We start from the raw sequence: 21,039 nt of genomic DNA, 5'->3' as shown, positions 1-21,039 counted from the left end.
AGGAGAGGGGGGCGGTGCGGGGAGCAGGCGCACCCTTGTTATAAAGTGCTGATCTAGCTCTTTCAGGCAGTGTGGGAAACAGAGGAGGGATCAAAGGGAGTGAGGCTGATTCAGAACTCAATTAGAGCTTTTTAAAAAACGAAGCTGGCTCTCTCCTTTTGCCAGTCTTCAGCCTTTACCCAAGCCCCTTGCACCCAATTAACTTCCACTGCCAGTGCCTTGGGGTTGAAAATCAAGGGGAGGCCAGAGGGCACACCTTCTCCCCTTACAGAACACACTGCTTCCAAGAGGAAGACCTGCACTGTTTGTAGCTTAAGAGAAGGTATCTTAGAAAGTACCTTATCTTTTCAGGAGGAACCTGAGATCACAACTTTCCCCAAGTTAAAAAGTGGGATATCAGGCAGGGCACAGTGGCTCACGCCTGTAATCCCAGCACTTTGGGAGGCCAAGACGGGCGGATCACAAGGTCAGGAGATCGAGACCATCCTGGCTAACACGGTGAAACCCCGTCTCTACTAAAAATACAAAAAATTAGCCGGGCGTGGTGGCAGGCACCTGTAGTCCCAGCTACTCGGGAGGCTGAAGCAGGAGAATGGCGCGAACCCGGGAGGCGGAGCTTGCAGTGAGTCGAGATCGCACCAGTGTACTCCAGCCTGGGCCACAGAGCAAGACTCCGTCTCAAAAAAAAAAAAAAAAAAAAAAAGTGGGACATCAAAGATGGGCTTCTCCCTAAACCCTTGCCTAGAGACCCAACTTCTAGCCAATCTAGCCACACTGCGTAACATCCAGACAGGCAGCTCTCTTGCCAGCCTGTAGGTGAGACTCTTCCCCGCACAGCCAAAGCGTCCCACCAGCAACATGGAAGTTGCCTCAAGCAAAATGCCACTACATCAGAGGGAGTGATTGGAATGCATCTGTGAGGCTAATGCTCCAAAACTGTGCCAAGACACATTTTCTAAGACAGAGCACCCTTGTTATGCAGAGGCCTGCTCCACCTTTGTGCAAAAGTACCAACATTTACCTTCACCTTAGAACTGTTCTCAGGCCGGGCGCGGTGGCTCATGCCTGTAATCCCGGCACTTTGGGAGGCCGAGACGGGTGGATCACGAGGTCAGGAAATCGAGACCATCCTGGCTAACACGGTGAAACCCCGTCTCTACTAAAAAATACAAAAAACTAGCCGGGTGAGGTGGCGGGCGCCTGTAGTCCCAGCTACTCGGGAGGCTGAGGCAGGAGAATGGCGTGAACCCGGGAGGCGGAGCTTGCAGTGAGCTGAGATCCGGCCACAGCACTCCGCCTGGGCGACAGAGCGAGACTCCGTCTCAAAAAAAAAAAAAAAAAAAAAAAGAGCCGGGCGCGGTGGCTCAAGCCTGTAATCCCAGCACTTTGGGAGGCCGAGGCGGGCGGATCACAAGGTCAGGAGATCGAGACCACAGTGAAACCCCGTCTCTACTAAAAATACAAAAAAAATTAGCCGGGCGCGGTGGCGGGCGCCTGTAGTCCCAGCTACTCAGGAGGCTGAGGCAGGAGAATGGCGTGAACCCAGCAGGCGGAGCTTGCAGTGAGCCGAGATCGCTCCACTGCACTCCAGCCTGGGCAACAGCGTGAGACTCCGTCTCAAAAAAAAAAAAAAAAAAAAAAAAAAAAAAAAAAAAAGAACTGTTCTCAACATGGAGGAAAAGGCAGCATCTTATTTGGTTAATTTATCTGTTCAGCAACTATTGAGTACCTACCAGGTATTAGGCACTACGCTAATTGCTAGGGACAGATACAAATGTAAATGAAATTTCAATCTTGGCTCTCTTTTGTTCTCCCTCAGCAGTCAAGGTTAACACCTCTCAAGATATTTAAAAAATATATAACCAGCCAGGCATGGTGGCTCAAGCCTGTAATCCCAGCACTTTGGGAGGCCGAGGCGGGCGGATCACGAGGTCAGGAGATCGAGATCATCCTGGTTAACACAGTGAAGCCCCGTCTCTACTAAAAATACAGAAAAAATTAGCCGGGCGTGGTGGTGAGCACCTGTAGTCCCAGCTACTCAGGAGGCTGAGGCAGGAGAATGGCGTGAACCTGGGAGGTGGAGCTTTCAGTGAGCAGAGATCGCACCACTGCTCCAGCCTGGGTGACAGAGCGAGACTCAGTCTTACAAAAAAAAAAAAAAAAAAATATATATATATATATATATATATATAAAACCGAAGTCACAAAGTCACATCTTATTCCCAACTTCTCATTCTTATTGGTGTATCTGCTTTCTGTCTTTTACTTTTAGAGACAGGGTCTCACTCTGTCACCCAGGCTGTAATGCAGTGGTGTGATCACAGCCCATGCCGAGTTGAACTCCTGGGCTCAAAGCATCCTCCCACCTCAGCTTCCCGAGTAGCTAGGACTACAGGTGCATGCCACCATGCCCAGCTAATTTTTAAGATTTTTTTGGTAGAGAAGGGTAAGGGGGGGGTCTCACTATGTGGCCCAAGCTGGTCTCAAGCTCCTGACTTCAAGTAATCCTCCCGCTGCTGCCTCCTCCCAAAGTGTTGGCATTACAGGCATGAGCCACCACACCTGGCCTGATGTATATTCAAAGGGACACTTAGTAAAGATAGGGAGGAATGCAAACGGGGGGCTCAGAGAGAATAAGGCTCTGCCAACTTTTTGATCCCTGGGTAGATTGGACTTCACACATTATTTTTTGACAGTCTTACTCTGTCACCCAGTCTGGAGTACAGTGGCATGATCTCATCTCACTGCAATCTCCACCTCCCAGGCTCAAGCAATTCTCCTGCCTCAGTCTCCCGAGTAGCTGTGATTTTAGGTGTGTACCACGGTGCCAGGTTAATTTTTGTACTTCTAGTAAAGACAGGGTTTCGCCATGTTGGCCAGGCTGGTCTTGAACTCCTGACCCTCAAGTGATCCGCCTGCCTTGGCCCCACAAAGTGCTGGGATTACAGGCGTGAGCCACTGCACCCGGCATTTTTTTTTTTTTCTGAGACAGTCTCACTCTGTCGCCCAAGCTGGAGTGCAATGGTGCTATCTCGGCTCACTGCAACCTCTGCCTCCCGGGTTGTAGTCATTCTCCTGCCTCAGCCTTCCAGTAGCTGGAATGACAGGAACACGCCACCATGCCTGGCTACTTTATTTTAGTAGAGACAGGGTTTCGCCATGTTGGCCAGATTCGTCTCAAACTCCTGACCTCAGATGATCCACCTGCCTCGGCCTCCCAAAGTACTGGGATTACAGGCGTGAGCCACCACGCCCAGCCTGGACCTCACACATTCTTGCAGTTAGCTAGCCACAAGCAAGTCTCCATTGAGCCAGAAATGTCTGTGGCAGCTCTGGGGTTGAAATACACACCAATTTATTTTGTCTATGCTCTTTCCATGGCAATATCCAATACTCTATGGAAGCTTAATCAGCTTCCTTGGGGTGGGGGTGAGAGATAAACCAGGATATAGACAGACACTTCATCACCTTCAAAAGGAAGAATGTAGGTCAGCATCTTTGCCACTGCTCTAAGTGAAGCAGCCTATAATCGTGGCAAAAACTGCTAACCACAAGCCCATCCCATCCCATCCCACTAAAACTCCTACCACCTTCCTGTAGCTCTCAGCTTCAGTGAGAAAAGCCAGCAAGGAAAGGGCTTTCTTCCTCAGCAGTCTGAATTACACTTAAGACTTTACTGACAAACATATATCAGTTTTTGCTCCCACAAGGGCAGCGGAAGCCAAGCAGGGACACTAAGTCTGCTTCACGCATCATTGACAGAACCAATCCTGTTCCAATTGCTAAAGTCTTAAGAGCAGCAATGACCTAGAAATTGACAATGAGGGGAGAAGTAAAGAAAAGGAAACTAACAAATCAGTAGACAGAAAACCCTATTTCCAAAACCAGGGGAAAGAGAAAGGAGATAGAGGGGAAACAAATTTGGCCCCTTCGAATCTACCAATGTGATTTTGGCTGGAAGCCAGGGAGGATACATAGCAGCCCCACTGCGAGTCAAGCCGTGTTCCTGACTCAAGCCCTACAGTTAAGACGAAGGCGCCAAGCCTCAAACACAACGAGGTGGGGAGGCTGCTCCTTATTGGGCAGGATCCTATTGTGGACACAGAACAGACAGCAGCTGCCCACAGTGTGGAAACAAACTGTAAAGCAGTCACGTCTCTTAAGGCTGCAGCATCCAATAAAATGTAATTTAAATCAAGCTTCGCATCTGTTCTCAATCCCATTCAGTCTCTGCTCTCCATCAGTCTTTGGACAATCTTTGCAATTATGCCTGTTAACCCTTATACTCCCAGACACTTTCCAACCTTCTAGGTATAGAACTGTGTTTCCATGTTCAAACTGCCTTCAGAGGGAATGAATGCTCTAGTAAAGGAGTGTGAGAACAACATTCAGGCTCATGCCTACAGACTATCTTGTGCTACACACACCAGTGGGTAGTGTTCATTTCAGAGGGCTCTCTCTGCTTTCCCTGCCTCTATCCCATACCACCTGTTGTAGTTCAGATCACATTACAAGGATACAGTGGTCAGGATGAATGAAACAGTGGCCAACATATCATTTGTACACATATCAAGTTCCCAAATGGAAGGCCATGTCAGAAAGGTAGAGGCGGCAGCAGGAGAGCTCTGGGAAAAGCAGACTTGGTCACTGGCTCTCAGATCATTCGTATCACACATGGTTTACACTTCAAGCATTTGCTTGAGTTATAAAAGTACAGCAATCTCCCAAACAAATCAAACTAGAACTTCCCCCTTTCCCTCAAAACTACCTCAGCCTCAAGCATCCCCTTTCAAAGCAGTCAATGTTATAATGGTGCCCTCTGGTGTCTCAGTCACAAATTGCCATTTAATGCCACCAAACCAAACCCAGAAGACTCTTGATTAACCAACCATATGGACTAATTTATCTAATAAGACTGGAAAAATGTGTTTAGATGAAAACCCAATCCCAAAGTAAGCATCTTGAAATAAGTGGCTTCATCCAAGGGCAGCGAAGACTGTGGGACAATCTAGGAAGGAATTTTCACATTGACTTCTGAAAGCTTGAGCTCTCTTGAAATCTGATTGCTTAAAAAGACAAAGAATGCAACTTGAAAATAAATATATTCACAATCTGTAGAGTTACAGTCTCCTTATGACCCCAACGCCCTTGGGAGTGCCCAAGAAACTCAACGAGTCTTTAAAATGCCATAATGTCATAGTATCTGCACCATGAACATAGTATACTCCAAAAAGAAAGAAATTCTTTAACCAGTGTCCTACAAATCTCCATGTGGACTTGCTTGCATTTTTCTGGATCATTTTCATTCTTCTTACCCTAACCTCAAAGTTCTTAACAAAATACACTCATGGCTGGGCGTGGTGGCTCACGCCTGTAATCCCAGCACTTTGGAAGGCCAAGGTGGGTGGATCACTTGAGGGTCAGGAGTTCAAGACCAGCCTGGCCAACATGGTAAAACCCTGTCTCTACTAAAAATACAAAAATTAGCTGGGCACAGTGGTGGGCACCTGTAATCCCAGCTATTTGGGAGGCTGAGGCAAGAGAATCGCTTCAACCTGGGAAGCGGATGCTGCAGTGAGCAGAGAACACGCCAATGCACTCTAGCCTGGGCAACAGGGTGAGATGCGGCCTCAAAAACAAAAAACAAAAAAATACCCACTCATGTTTCAGCAAACAAAGAGGTAAATATATACACATTCCACTACACAGATCTGTACACTTGCAAGCACATTGACTAGAGATACACAAGTGGTAGAAGTAGTGAATGTAATTAAAAAGGGTCTACCTGGTCACTTTTATGGGTAAAAATAGTAAGACCCAAAGATATTATTCTGTGCTAATATTAAAGAATCTATAGATTAAAATTCATTGGCTTCAAGTAAAAAAGGTCATATTTGTTTTCAGGCCCGAATGTGTAAAGCACTAAAATGAAGACTGTAGCTCTCTAAATGCCAGCTGAATACTTTCAGGTGGGGTGTAGAAGAATTTAAGGCAATCCAGTAGCTAAGATATTTCCAATTAAAGTTTTATCTTTCAGAGCATGCTCTATTTCCTTCTCTTCAATCTTGAAAAACACCTGTAAAGAAAAGAAAAGGATTTTTCACACTGGAGAACTCATAAAAGCAAAGTTGTCAGTACACAAACTTATACCATATTAAACTTTTCTCACAAAAGACAAAAGTCTCTACTACTTTTTTTTTCCAATGGCCTGAAAAAATATTCATATCACACTCCCATCTTTATACACCTTAAACCTTACCTAACAAAAATTGACTTGTTTAACTAATTGTGGTCATCTCGTTTAACAATAAACCTTTACTTTAGCATCACTCTACAAAATAGAACAATTAAAAACACTGTCATAAAAAAGCAGTTGTACCTTTGTCAAACGGGTTTCCTTGTTTCTCTTTAATCCTAAAATGCCCCTGGCTTCCAAGAGCCCTGAAAGTGACAAACACTCTGACTGGTCCACAGCTGCCACCTGCTGTTTGCGACAGACTTTACTGTAGGCTTCATATAACTGGTAGGAAACAAGGGAGAACAAATGCTGCTTAATAGTCACATTGCTTATAGCCTTTAATCATTTAAGAAACCTGAGTCTAGGTTTGCAAAAACATATCTGAATACCCTATTTCTTCCTCTTTTCAATAAAATCCTTGATCCCAGCACTTTGGGAGGCCGAGACGGGCGGATCATGAGGTCAGGAGATCGAGACCATCCTGGCTAACACGGTGAAACCCCGTCTCTACTAAAAATACAAGAAAATTAGCCAGGCGAGGTGGCGGGCGCCTGTAGTCCCAGCTACTCGGGAGGCTGAGGCAGGAGAATGGCGTGAACCCGGGGGAGCGGAGCTTGCAGTGAGCCGAGATCGCGCCACTGCACTCCAGCCTGGGGCACAGAGCAAGACTCCGCGTCAAAAAAAAAAAAAAAAAAAAAATCCTTGAACAGGCTTCTGTAGATATTCCCGAAAACCTATACAGTAATGTAGGAAAGGGGCTTTATGTATTTCATAGAGAGATGCAGAAATGAAGGGGAGTATGGGGAAAAGATTAATGGTAAACTCTCAACCACAACCCAAGGGAAATAGGTGCCTTTTATAGAGTACCAGTATTAATTCTTACTGTTAAAATCCATTTTAAATTCATATCAGCTGAAATATCATAGGCCTTTTGGAAAATACCTGCTCTGCAAAGCAGATTCTGATCTCTGCCTCCGCTCTGTCTGCTCCATCCCAACTTACCTTCCCCAGAGTGACCTCTTTGATTTTCAACTGCCTGATCAAGAGCATCAAAGAGCAGACCAAGATCTTCTGCTGAAGAGGGAAGGAATCCTGTGCTCCTTGGCTCAAGGTCATCCTATTACCATCAACTTCTGACATGACTTGGGATATGTGAATAAGACCAACCCTTTTGGGAATCAGAGGCTCAGAAGGTGATTTACCTATAAAGTAAATAAGTCAAGCTTAATTCGTTTTCTAAAATATTGTGTGTGTGTATGCATGATGAGACGGATGATACTAAGTTTGAGCTAAAGGAAATTCAAGTACGGTCACATGGTGGCAAAGCAGAGGTTCTCTCTAACCAGAGGCCAAAGGATGAGAGATAACGCTATTCTCTTAAAGATGTCAAAATAATGTGGGATGACTTGAAAAGTAGGGTTACCCTTTCTCTGGGCCAAATAGTGAGCTATTTTGTCTTATGGAATGTAATTTAATGTCAGAGGGACAAAACCCACCTCATGAAAGGACCAGAGAACTTTTTTTTTTTTTTTTTGGCGGGGGTGGGGCGTGGGGGCGGGGACAGGATCTCTGTCGCTCAGGCTGGAGTGCAGTGGCACTAGCATGGCTCACTGCAGCCTTGGCTTCCTGGGCTCAAGTGATCCTCCCGTCTCAGCCTCCTGTGTAGCTAGGATTACAGGTGCATGCCACCACGCCAGGCTAGTTCCTAGTATCTCAGAGGTACAGAATAACAGAACCTTGAAGCAAATATGGTGACTGTGCTTGGTAATTAAGAAAGGAAAGAAAAAAAAAGGCTGGGTGCAGTGGCTCATGCCTGTAATCCCGGCACTTTGGGAGACCAAGGTGGGCAGATCACCTGAGGTCAGGAGTTTGAGACCAGCCTGCCCAACACAGTGAAACCCCGTCTCTACTAAAAACACAAAAAATTAGCTGGGTGTGGTGGCGGGTGCCTATAATCCCAGCTACTTGGGAGGCTGAGGCAGAAGAATCACTTAAACCCGGGAGGCAGAGGTTGCAGTGAGCCGAGATCGTGCCACTGCACTCCAGCCTGGGCGGGAGAGTGAAACTCCGTCTTGGAAAAAAAAAAAAAAAAAAGGCCGGGCGCGGTGGCTCAAGCCTATAATCCCAGCACTTTGGGAGGCCGAGACGGGTGGATCACGAGGTCAGGAGATCGAGACCATCCTGGCTAACACGGTGAAACCCCGTCTCTACTAAAAAAAATACAAAAAACTAGCTGGGCCTGATGGCGGGCGCCTGTAGTCCCAGCTACTCGGGAGGCTGAGGCAGGAGAACGGCGTAAACCCAGGAGGCGGAGCTTGCAGTGAGCTGAGATCCAGCCACTGCACTCCAGCCTGGGCAACAGAGCCAGACTCCGTCTCAAAAAAAAGGAAAAAAAAAAGTTGGAAAATTCCCTAATATTTTGGATCAAATGAGCGGCTAAATGTGGCGAGTGAAGTCACTGCCATATCAGTCCTTCAGAGGGCTTCCCCAAATGACCTTTGAGGTTTGGTTCACTTGCCCAAGCTGATCAGCAGTAGAGCAACACTTGAGAAAATGTCACTAGATATGCTAGCAGATAGCACCATCTTTTTTTTTTTGGTATTTTTTGTAGAGATGGGGTTTCATCATGTTGCCCTGGCTGGTCTTGAACTCCTTAGCTCAAGCAATCTGCCCTCCTCCGCCTCCCAAAGCGCTGAGATTATGGGCGTGAGCCACCATGCCTGGTCAGATATCATCATCTTAATAAAAGCCAGGGGTTGGGAAATTGCCAATAAGCTGCATAAGACTATATCCTTAGCAAACTACTGCAGGAACAGAAAACCACATACCACATGTTCTCACTTCTAAGTGGGAGCTAAATGATGAGAACACATAGACACACAGAGGGGACAACACACACTGGGGCCTATAGGAGGGTAGAGGGAGAGGATCAGGAAAAATAACTAATGGCTTGAGCTCAGGAATTCATGACCAGCCTGGGCAACAAGGTGAAACCCCATCTCTACTAAAAATACAAAAAAACAGCGGGGTGTGGTGGTGTGTGCCTGTGGTCCCAGCTACTCAGGAGGCTGGGGTGGCAGGATGGCTTGAGCCTGGGAGGAGGAGGTTGCAGTGAGCCAAGATCACGCCACTGTACTCCAGCCTGGGTGACAGAGCAAGACCCTGTCTCAAAAAAAAAAAAAAAGACTATGGCCTCATCGTTTTGGAGATGCATGAATTTCAAGACAGAGAAACGTGCTCTGTAACAACCTTTGCCTGAAGTTACTTCCTGAAATCACTTGCAGTTGTCCCACAACAATTTACTTCTATAATATTATATTACCACAAAGGGATGCTGCAGAGGACTAATGGAGAAACCGGAGATCACAGATCAAGTAAAAGAATCTTAAAACTGAAAGGAATTTAGAAGTCTATTTTTACTCCCTACCCAATGGCTGAGTCCTCTCTAAAACAATCTCAACAAGTGGCATCTATCCAGCTTTTGTCTGAATATCTTCAATGCTGGAGAACCCACTATGTTTCAAGGAAGCCCAGTTAGTTCTAGTTATTAGAAATTTTCTTCTTATATTTAGTTGAAGTCATTCTCCCTGTAGCTTTCTGGAGCCATTAAAAGCCAATCTCAACCTGGTATGGTGGCTCATGCCTGTAATTCCAAAGCTGTGGTAGGCTGAGGCAGGAGAATCACTTCATCCCAGGAGTTTGAGACCAGCCCGGGCAACATAAGGAGACTCCTCCACCCATTGACTCTACAAAAATTTTAAAATTAGCAGTAGCTGGAGCTGGGGAGGCTGAGGTGAGAGGACTGCTTGGGCCTGGGAGGCTGCAGCTGCAGTGAGCCATGATCGCACCAGCCATAATTGCACACTGGACTCCAGCCTGGGAGACAGAGCAAGATTTTGTCTCACACAAAAAGAAAAAAGAAAAAAAAAAAAAAAGAAAAAGAAAAAAGCCAATCCCACACAAACCCGAAGTCAAAAGATAGAACTTACAACCTCTTTACCTCTTTTAATTATGTTTGTGCTAGTGGTGCTCACAGGGGCCAGTGACAAGCCTAAATGTTACTGGTGGGGAAAAAGGAGGAAAAGAGAATAATCTGAAAAGTTGAAATGGAAGAAGAAACCAGTATCTAAGTCTATACATTGGTATATATTGCCTACTATTAGCCTAAGCACTATTTTTGGCCACTTCTGAAATATTTTTATTTTATTTCAGCAAATTGATGAAAAAAAGAAAGAATTTCATGCAGAACTATAATGCCAGAAACAATTTTACTAACTCCCAGCTAGTGTAGGAGTGAAAAAGAAACAATCAAATCTTACTATTCTGTTTATAAAGACTAACACTGGATATCAAATACTGTAAGATATGTAGTTCATGGCCATTTTACATTTGCCACAACCGAAACAACAGGGCTGAGGGAATGGAAAATTAGTTTTGTCATTTGTGATAGCGTGTAGCTTACTGTAGCAGTATGATATTTTTACCTCTACCCTCTAGACTTCTTTAAAAGCTTGAGATATCTATCCCAAGTTGAACTTATAATTTTTCTTCTTATTATTCTTTTGAGACAGAGTCTCACTTTGTTGCCCAGGCTGGCAGTGCAGTGGCACGATCTCAGCTCACTGCAACCACTGCCTTTCCGGCTCAAGTGATTCTCCTGTCTCACCCTCCCAAGTAGCTAGGACTATAGGCACACGCCATGCTTGTCTAATTTTTTTTTTTTAACTTTAAGTTCTGGGATACATGTGCAGAATGTGCAGGTTTGTTACATAGGTATACATGTGCCATGATGGCCTGCTGCACTCATCAACCCCTCATCTAGGTTTTAAGTCCCGCATGCTCTCCCTCCCTTTGGCCCTCACCCCTGACAGGCTCCGGCATGTGATGTTCCCCTCCCTGCATCCATGTGTTCTCATTGTTCAACTCCCACTTATGAGTGAGAACATGTGGTATTTGGTTTTCTGTTCCTGTGTTACTCTGCTGAAGAATGATGGTTTCCAGCTTCATCCATGTCCCTAAAAAGGATATGAACTCATATTTCTAATGGCTGCAAAATTTTTAAAATTTTGTTGTAGAAACAAGGTCTCACTATATTGCCCAGGCTGGTCTCACAATCCTGGGCTCAAGCGATCCTCCTGCCTTGGCCTCCCAAAGTGCTGGGATTACAGGTGTGAACCACCACACCTAGCCTCACAATTCTTTTTTTTTTTTTTTTGAGACGGAGTCTCGCTCTGTCGCCCAGGCTGGAGTGCAGTGGCCGGATCTCAGCTCACCGCAAGCTCCGCCTCCCGGGTTTACGCCATTCTCCTGCCTCAGCCTCTCGGGTAGCTGGGACTATAGGCGCCCGCCACCTCACCGGGCTAGTTTTTTGTATTTTTTTAGTAAAGACGGGGTTTCACCGTATTAGCCAGGATGGTCTCGATCTCCTGACCTCGTGATCCGCCCGTCTCGGCCTCCCAAAGTGCTGGGATTACAGGCTTGAGCCACCGCGCCGGGCCTCTGGCCTCACAATTCTTTTTTTTTTTTTCTTTTTTTTTTTTTTTTTTTTGAGACGGAGTCTCGCGCTGTCACCCAGGCTGGAGTGCAGTGGCCGGATCTCAGCTCACTGCAAGCTCCGCCTCCCGGGTTCACGCCATTCTCCTGCCTCCGCCTTCCGAGTAGCTGGGACTACAGGCGTCCGCCACCTCGGCCGGCTAGTTTTTTGTATTTTTTAGTAGAGACGGGGTTTCACCGTGTTAACCAGGATGGTCTCGATCTCCTGACCTCGTGATCCGCCCGTCTCGGCCTCCCAAAGTGCTGGGATTACAGGCTTGAGCCACCGCGCCCGGCCGGCCTCACAATTCTTTTACCCAATTCTCCCTTATTTATCAGGCTTTGCTTTCACCTATATTGAGACCTAAAGTGCACGCAACATAAGCACCTAGAGAGCTGATCCAACCTCATTGTCTACAAGTTTCATTTTTAGAGCTTGGAAAGAAAACTTACTCTGTCCCAGCCATTTATGCAATACCCTGGGAACTCATTTCCAGTAATGCATGAACTATAGTACTGGCAGGCAAGATTGAAATAAAGTAGATGAAACAGACTAAAAACACAGACACACACAAAAATGGGTGATTTTGGATTTAACTATGTTCATTTCATCTTTTTACCTCTTTCCTCAGAAAAGCTAAGCTTCCAGTTACAAAGGAAGACAAGAAGAAGATAAACTACTTACATTCAGACAGTGGTTTGAGAACAGTCTGGCTTTTGACATCTGACTCTACAATTTCAATAGCTCTCCTATAAAAAAAATTTCTAAAATTAATTTAGTGTGAGCCAAACCAAACACCATACCAAATCACCAGCCTCAAAAGCAGGCACATTAATGACTATTGCTTAAAGACTGCAACTATGAACAATGGTCATGTAGGCTAACATGGTTTAGCCTATACATATCCTATGTCTAACTTTAAAATTATGATGTTTTGTAATTTTAAAGCCCCCAAACAAAACTGGGTTATTTCTCAGATAAGGGGACTTAATTGCTTTGAAATAATTCATGGACGTCAGATTTGAGAAACTTCAATGGTTTCCTCCTAATAGATGCCAAGTAGGTCATCATACATTAAGCCAATGATAACATCTTGGATGAGGAGAAAATGTCATGGGTAGGAGAGAGGATATGTAGTGTGGGTGACTAACTAAAGGGAGCCAGCACCACCCATACACACCAAACCTAAAAGAGATATCTTCAGTTATAAATACATAGGATATGTGTAGGCTAAACCACCCTAGCCTACATGACTATTGCTCATAGTTGCAGTCTTTACCCAAGTAGTTTGCTGATTAGGGGAAACTTTCAAATTCAGGATCATGCAATCTAGCAATAGGAAGAGCTTACTCTCCCACTGCTCTCTCCAAAGTACTTTGCCCACAGGAAGCCATAAGCCAGACCTGGGTCTTCTGCATGGCAATAGGGGGAGGTTGGACCAGCAGGCCAGCACAGCAAGTATCATTTTAATGGACCCAGCGTCCCTACTGGGAAGGAAGAAATTTCATCAGTCAGCACAGAGGCTTTCCCCAGCAGGAGGGGCAGGGGGATGGGAAGGGAGAAAGAGGTCTGGAGTACAACTATGGGGGACCACCAACTGGAGGGAAGAAGGGGTGCTCACAAAAGGAAAGGAAGGAAAAAAGTCTAAAGGCAAAGATGGTTCAGGTCCATAAATAAACCTGCTTGAGACCAGCTAATGGAAAAGTAAACTGGAGTCTTTTTTAATACAAATGTAATTAACCAATCTATAATCACCACAGGGAGTGCCAGCAACATCTCATTTGTTTCTCCCTCTGTAGGTAATGGACTGATAATGTTTCAGACATTAACACGGTGGAAATCCAGAGCTCCCCACTGAGAAACAAGTCCTCCTTTCTGAGCGTAAAAAAGTAGCAGAACAGAGCCTCTTAAGCCACATTCACTTGAGTTACATGAGACAATTAACAGCATTTCTTTTTTTTTTTTAATAAAAGGAGGCAACAGTGCCATAACTCACCTGCAAACATCTAGTGCTTTGCGAACATCTCCTGAAACAGCAGAGACTTTGCGGGCACAGAATTGAATTGCAGCATTGTCCAGAACCTGATCTCTAGATACCTTAAGACAAGACATAGAATATGACAGTTTGAACTATAAGATTCTCCCTCGGTAATTTATGTCCCAAGCATAAATATTTTCACATTTAACCCTAAACTTGATTGGCAACTCCTTAGGGTCAAAAAGATGCCTTTTCTTCTCATAAATAATGGAGATATTTGAGAGTTTTCACACATTTAAGCATTTTGTATGGATGTGGTAGAAGTTCATAAATGGAAAAAAAGCAATCAGAACTGAAATTAGCAAAAATAAAATATCTATTTAGTTACTTTCAACAGAAAAAGTTTTTTCATAGGCCCTATTTTTTAAAAGTCATTAAAGAAAGCACTTGAGGCCGGGTACAGTGGCTCACACCTGTAATCTGAGCACTTTGGAGGCCGAGACAGGCATATCACCTGAGGTTAGGAGTTCGAGACCAGCCTGGCCAACATGGTGAAACCCGAGCTCTACTAAAAATATAACAATTAGCTGGGCGTGGTGGCGGGTGCTGTAACCCCAGTTACTCGGGAGGCTGAGGCAGAAGAATTGCTTGAACCCGGGAGGCAGAGGTTGTAGAGAGCCGAGATCATGCCATTGCATTCCAGCCTGGGCTACAAGAGCAAAACTCCATCTCAAAATTCCTCTAACTCCTGATTTTATTTCAACACTGAGACATCCAGTAAATGAATGAAGCAGAAATTCACATAAAAATGTTCTCTCTATGGTCCACAGGAACTTCTTGCTCCATTAATAAAGCAATTAAGGCAAAAATATTTTAAAACTATTGTTAAATTTTCCTAGCACAGGTGATCCAAGAAACACATAATTTGGCAAAATAGTTGGCACTGACTGACCTGAGTAAGTCGATCTTGCAAAATAGCGACTATCTGATTTCTGGTATAAGGTGGGAAGTTCAACAGCTGTGGCTTACAGTTTTCTCTAGCTTGAAGCCTAGGCAGAATTCTATCTGTGAGATCCAGGGTATTAGCAATACCTAAGGAAGAGATCAACAACATTGATCATTGGTTACATTATCCTAAAGGGAAAACTAAATCCTCTGAAAGCTAAATAAATTTCCAGTTATAGAATCTAGCGTCTTAATGTTGCTTCACAGCTGTCTCCTACCCCATCCCAATTGATAAGATATATCTATTAGGTAAGATATACCTAGTCATTTAACTTTCTATTTTGACAAGGCAGAAAGCTGGTTTAAGATAAAATAGTTGATAAATAAGCTGAATATATATTTAAAAAAAAAAAAACTTTAAAACCACCACGTAACATTAACAATTGAGCACTAACCAATCAGCACCAAGCGAGAATTGCTCAGCCATGGCCATTCAAATAGTGTGTACAATACATCCTGGCCTTTGCTGTCCAGTTGATCCATCTCATCCAATACCAACACACTATAAAAAGAGAAACAGTTAGAATCCATATTCACCTTCCTAACCCTCTAATGTTTGGTATAGGCTGTCTTCAGGTCACTTTCCTAAAGCTCAGACCAGTTTAAAGATCATAATCTATCCTATCTCTAGTTACTGTTACAAGGATACTCCACATCATCTACAAGTAATCCAATTTAAAATTAGGTGTATCTTCCTTCTCTTCTTTCCCTTTAAACTTATGTAACTATTCTTCAGAGAGCAAATATACAAAATGTACTTTTTATGGGCAACAGACCTTGCAGATTTTCACAGAGCAACATGAAGCAGAACAATACTTACATCATGGGGCCCTTGTCTGCAGTCATATGTTTTTCTAATTTCCTCATCATGTCCTTCCCAGCTGGCTTGGATACCTCTTCCTGACAAATCTCCTGAGCAATAGCTGGGAATACAGCCTGGGCACTCCTCAAGGACATGCAATTCAGCATGATAGTTTTAAAGCCTTTCAGTTCCTTCTGGAAAAAAAATGCAAACATGGTAGTTATTTTGGCCTCAGAAAATAAAGATCTGATAGAGCCTAAAATGTCTTTGAAGAGCTAACAGCGCGTAAGGAAGCTCTACTTTCATTTGGAAAGATTTAAACAATGAAATTACAAATGTCTTGTTTTAAAGAAACCTTCAATCTTCGAAACTTCTACTCTCTTTTCTTTTCTTTTGGAGACAGAGTCTCACTCTGTTGCCCAGGCTGAAATGCAATGGCACAATCTCAACTTACTGCAACCTCTGCCTCCCAGGTTCAAGTGATTCTCCTGCCTCAGTCTCCCAAGTAGCTGGGATTACAGGGATACACCACCACACCCAGCTAATTTTTGTATTTTTAGTAGAGATGGGGTTTTGCCCTGTTGGCCAGGCTGGTCTTGAACTCCTGACCTCAGGTGATCCACCCGCATCAGCCTCCCAAAGTGTTGGAATTACAGGCGTGAGCCACCACACCAGGCCTACTCTTTCTTAACTCTTTTTTTTCCTTTTTCTTTTGAAATGGAGTCTTGCTGTGTCACCCAGGCTGGAGTACAGTGGTGCAATCTCAGTTCACTGCAACCTCTGCTTCCCAAGTTCAAGTGATCCTCCTGCCTCAGCCTCCCAAGTAGCTGGGATTATAGGCACCTGCCACCATACCCGGCTAATTTTTTTTTTTTCTATTATTGGTAGAGACAGGGTTTCACCATGTTGACCAAGGTGGTCTCGAACTCCTGACCTCAGGTGATCCGCCCACCTCGGCCTCCCAAAGTGCTGGGATTACAGGTGTGAGCCACTGTGCCTAGCCCTCTTTCTTAACTCTTAAAAACTAAGTGCTGGCCAGGCACAGTGGCTTACACCTGTAATCCCAGCACTTTGGAGGCTGAAGCAGGCCGATTGCTTGAGCTCAGGAGTTCAGGACAAGTCTGGGCAACATGGTGAAACCCTGCTCTACAAAAAATTAGCTGGGAGTAGTGGTGAGTGCCAGTAGTCCCAGTTATCCAGGAGGTCGAGGTGGGAGGATCACCTGAGCCCAAGAGGTCATGGCTGCAGTGAGCCGAGATCACACCACTGCACTCCAGCTTGGACAAGAGAGTGAGACCCTGTTTCAAAAACAAAACACCCAAATATCATTTACCAAGAGCATCATAATTCAGACTCTCAATGTACCTTGAGGTCTTGCAGAATCCGGCTTAAGCAGGCAGTTTTTCCAGTTCCAGGAGCACCAGAAAGGTAAAGGCTTCCAGCTTTTTTCCCACAGATGTGTTCCCTCAGGAAATTCCTGATGACATCCATCTCCCTTTCCCTGGCGGGCAGCCGATCTGGGACAGCTGTGTTCAGGACCAGCTTTGCTTGCTGGTAGCAAGTGCCTGTGCCAGACATAAAAGGTCAATTAGACACAACAGAAGGTGACTGAGAAGACCCACTGGGTGGTTCATTTGGAGTCATCAGCCTTGGTTACAATGGCTGCACTAACAGTTGCCATGGAAGAACAAACCTTCTTGCTTGAATAGTCTCACACATGCAGATTCTTTCTCCAATATGCATCTCTGCTCAGAATTTGTTGTGATCTCTTGACTTTTTCTAACTGAAGAAAGTATTTTGTTGTGGTCAACTTTGGCTTGTTCTCTTTTGCTAGGAGACTTAATTGTCAGCTGATTGTCAAATACCAGTCTTCGTCCTTTAAGTGTACGTGAGTGAGGGGGACCATTCTCTTTCTTGCCTTGCTTTGGTGGAGAACAAGGAGGTAAATGGGGAGTGTTGCATAGGTTGTCATCACCTGAAACATAATAAAATCAAAATGTAGTCAGTCATAGCATTGGATAGTAAAAGGATGTGCAAGACCTCTGCCTCTCCCAGAAAGAGGTGAATTTCTACCTTAGAACCACCAACATAAAATGCCTTCTCACTTAGCAGCAAATATTGGCCACCAGATGGCACCACTGATCTTACTACAGTAGTGCCCTTATCCACCGTTCTAGTTACCCTCAGTCTGAAAATACTAAATGGAAAATTCCAGAAATAAACAATTGACAAGTTTTAAATTGCATGCAGTTTAGTACCATGATGAAATCCCACACCATCCTACCAGAGACATGAATCATCCCTTCAGCCAGCATATCCACACTGTATATGCTATCTACCCACTAGTCACTTAGTAGCTGACTTGGTTATCAGATCAAAAACACAGTATACGTAGGGTTTGGTACTATCCTCAATTGCAGGCATCCACTGGGGGTCTTGGAATGTATCCCCCATAGATAAGTGAGGACTACTGCATTTAGTAGAAACCAAACGGGTTTTACCAGGATGAAATTGTAAGGCTGTTTTGAAACAGGTTTTCTCAATGTTGGCACCACTGACATCTTGAACCAAATGATTCTTCATTGTCAAGGAGCTGTCCTGTGCATTGTAATGTTTAGCAGCATCCCTGGCCTCTACCCACTATGCCAGTAGCAACACCCAGCTGTAACAACCAAACTTGTCTCCAGAAACAACCAAATCACCCCTCCATTTAAAAACAAATGTTCCAAAACAAGAAAGAATTACCAACCACTGTTCTAAAGGACGGAAAATATCCAGCATGTCACCTTTTTGTTTTAATTTCACAAATATTGAGGTTAAATTTCATAATACCGTGTAACTACAAGGTAACTTAAAACACTGACAGAACTAAGTTCAGTATTAAGGAATTGAAGATCAGACCTATTAAGTAGTTCAGAAAGTGACCTCAGTAAGTGGCTTAACTCTGGAGTTTGGTAAGCACTTAGCAACCATTCTGAAAATAACTAAAATGAAGAGTAGTCTTAGGGTCAGGAGCGGTAGCTCACGCCTGTAATCCCAGCACTCCGAGGCAGGTGGATCACCTGAGATCAGGAGGTCAGAGACCAGATTGGCCAACATAGCGAAACCCTGTCTCTACTAAAAAAAAAAAAAATTAGCCAGGCGTGGTGGTGGGCGCCTGTAATCCCAGCTACTTGGGAGGCTGAGGCAGGAGAATCGCTTGAACCTGGGAGGCAGAGGTTGCAGGGAGCTGAGATCGCACCATTGCACTCCAGGATGGGAGATGGAGCAAGACTGTCTCAAAAAAAGAAAAAAAAAAGTCTTAACTGAACTTAGAAAGCTCCTTCAAAGGACACACATCTTACTGAGAAAAGAAAGGTCACGAGCTGCTAGTGAAAAAGTGATATAATGGATGGTTTACCCAGACGTTTCCTGGGGCTGAGAGGCAGGGCTTTTACACGAGGAGAACAGGTTACAGCTTGAACATTTGTCGGTTCTGGTTTGGCATCACTTGAGTTTTTAGTTTTGTTCAATGCCCGAGACAGCTTCTTTTTTGGAAAACTGATTGTAGCCTGTGCCTGGGATCGGGTTTGAGGCATGATGGCAGCACAGCTAGATTAAAAAAAAATAACAGGACAACTAGTCAATATGTGAAAGTGAAGAGAATAAATAAATTTATACTGATGATTAACACTTATTTCTTAAGTAAATTATGTTATCACAATATTTTAGCATTCAGTTTTGCTTCACATCCAAATCTATGCAAGAACAACTGACATTTGTTGTCTACCTACTACGTGGAAGCCGCTGTTATAAACACTTTAGGTACCAATTCGTTTAACAACTATCTTAAAGAGGTAGGTACTACTATTAGCCTTTATTTTACACATGAGAAAACTGAGATAAACAGTGGCCCAAAGTCACAGAAAAACAGGTATGTAACCCCAGGCATTCTGGCGCCAGAGCCCAAGTTCTTAACCAACTGAGCGATGCAATAAGAAGTTACCTGAAATAGGCCGGGCGTGGTGGCTCACGCCTGTAATCCCAGCACTTTGGGAGGCCGAGGCGGGCGAATCACCTGAGGTCAGGAGTTCGAGCGAGACCAGCCTGGCCAACATGGTGAAACCCCGTCTCTAGTAAAAATACAAAAATTACGGCTGGCTGCGGTGGCTCACGCCTGTAATCCCAGCACTTTGGGAGGCCGAGGCGGGTGGATCACGAGGTCAGGAGATCGAGACCATCCTGGCTAACACGGTGAAATCCCTTCTCTACTAAAAATGCAAAAAATTAGCCGGGCGTGGTGGCGGGCGCCTGTAGTACCAGCTACTCGGGAGGCTGAGGCAGGAGAATGGCGTGAACCCAGGAGGCAGAGCTTGCAGTGAGCCGAGATCGTGCCACTGCACTCCAGCCTGGGCGACAGGGCGAGACTCCGTCTCAAAAAAAAAAATTAGCCGGGCGTGGTGGCGGGCGCCTCTAGTATCAGCTATTCGAGAGGCTGAGGCAGGAGTATCGCTTGAACCCGGGAGGCGGAGGTTGCAGTCAGTGAGCGGTTGCAGTCAGTGAGCGGAGATCGCGCCACTGCATTCCAGCCTGGGCGACGAGAGGGAGACCCCGTCTCAAAAAAACAAAACAGGCCGGGCGCGGTGGCTCAAGCCTGTAATCCCAGCACTTTGGGAGGCCGAGACGGGCGGATCACGAGGTCAGGAGATCGAGACCATCCTGGTTAACATGGTGAAACCCCGTCTCTACTAAAAAAAAAAATACAAAAAACTAGCCGGGCGAGGTGGCGGACGCCTGTAGTCCCAGCTACTAGGGAGGCTGAGGCAGGAGAATGGCGTGAACCCGGGAGGCGGAGCTTGCAGTGAGCTGAGATCCGGCCACTGCACTCCAGCCTGGGTGACAGCGCGAGACTCCGTCTCAAAAAAAAAAAAAAAAAAAAAAAAACAGTTACATGAATTGATTTATATAGAACTTCTAATTCCCTCTCTCCAGGAACGCGGGGTGTCTTTATCACCAGTTCAGCCCAGCATCCGCCACATTTAGTCTCTTCTCTCCCAAGTCCTCACACTACAGTTCAGTCTTCCCTCAGTTCTCTCCGCCTCTGCACTCAGTCCTCATTCTAGGCAGCTCTCAACGCACCCCAGAATATTTCCTTCCTACAACTTTCAGCTCCTTCATACCACGCACAACTGCTATAACTACCCTGAGGGCACCTGCCCTTTCCCTGATCCTGACCTCAGACCGCCAGCGAGCTCAGCTCTTTTACCTTCACTTTACCTCGGGCCTCGCCGGAACCCGCAGCCTTCACGCAACTCCGCTGCCTCACAAACCCCAGGCCTCCTCGAGCAATCCTCTCCTTCCCACCTCCTCAGTGCAGGATCCTTCTCAAGTCTCTCACACGCAGGCTCAGGGACTCACCACCACAAGCCCCTGAACAAACTGCACACCGGCAGCAGCAAAATACAGCCGCGCTCGCGCCAAATTCGAATGGCCACAGTGTTCCC

The 21,039-nt window shown here is 45.2% G+C and overlaps 1 protein-coding gene across 9 annotated transcripts; it reads right to left on the bottom strand.

Moving 5' to 3' along the window:
- Window positions 1-5,083: 5,083 nt before the first annotated feature.
- CDC6 (cell division cycle 6) lies at window positions 5,084-21,020 on the bottom strand. Of its 9 annotated transcripts, none has more exons than XM_005584088.4 (13): window positions 20,802-21,020; window positions 18,957-19,147; window positions 17,250-17,531; window positions 16,922-17,121; window positions 15,575-15,750; window positions 15,150-15,256; window positions 14,702-14,841; window positions 13,768-13,868; window positions 13,527-13,646; window positions 12,456-12,520; window positions 7,241-7,440; window positions 6,380-6,520; window positions 5,084-6,076 (listed from the first exon to the last, which is right to left on the bottom strand). In XM_005584088.4, exons 2-13 carry the CDS (start codon window positions 19,132-19,134, stop codon window positions 5,987-5,989), a joined length of 1,800 nt encoding a protein of 599 aa, XP_005584145.2. In that variant the 5' UTR covers window positions 19,135-19,147; window positions 20,802-21,020; the 3' UTR covers window positions 5,084-5,986. The 9 variants fall into 9 exon arrangements, with proteins under 9 accessions (XP_005584145.2, XP_005584144.2, XP_065387603.1 ...); XM_005584087.4 differs by having other exon boundaries at window positions 20,813-21,020; XM_065531531.1 differs by having other exon boundaries at window positions 15,575-15,747; window positions 20,813-21,020.
- Window positions 21,021-21,039: the final 19 nt, after the last annotated feature.

The sequence above is a fragment of the Macaca fascicularis genome, chromosome 16 (genome assembly GCF_037993035.2).
Source record: "Macaca fascicularis isolate 582-1 chromosome 16, T2T-MFA8v1.1".
Taxonomy (NCBI): Eukaryota; Metazoa; Chordata; class Mammalia; order Primates; family Cercopithecidae; genus Macaca; species Macaca fascicularis.
This window is presented reverse-complemented; position numbering and strand designations above follow the sequence as displayed.

Excerpts from the sequence above, each read along its gene's own strand:
- CDC6 (XM_005584088.4), bottom strand. The coding sequence starts at position 19,134 with ATGCCTCAAACCCGATCCCAGGCACAGGCTACAATCAGTTTTCCAAAA. Across the intron at positions 17,532-18,956 it reads CAGCCCCAGGAAACGTCTGG|GTGATGACAACCTATGCAAC; the intron begins GTAAACCATCCA and ends ATTATGTTTCAG. Across the intron at positions 15,257-15,574 it reads GCAGACAAGGGCCCCATGAT|TGTGTTGGTATTGGATGAGA; the intron begins GTAAGTATTGTT and ends CTCTTTTTATAG.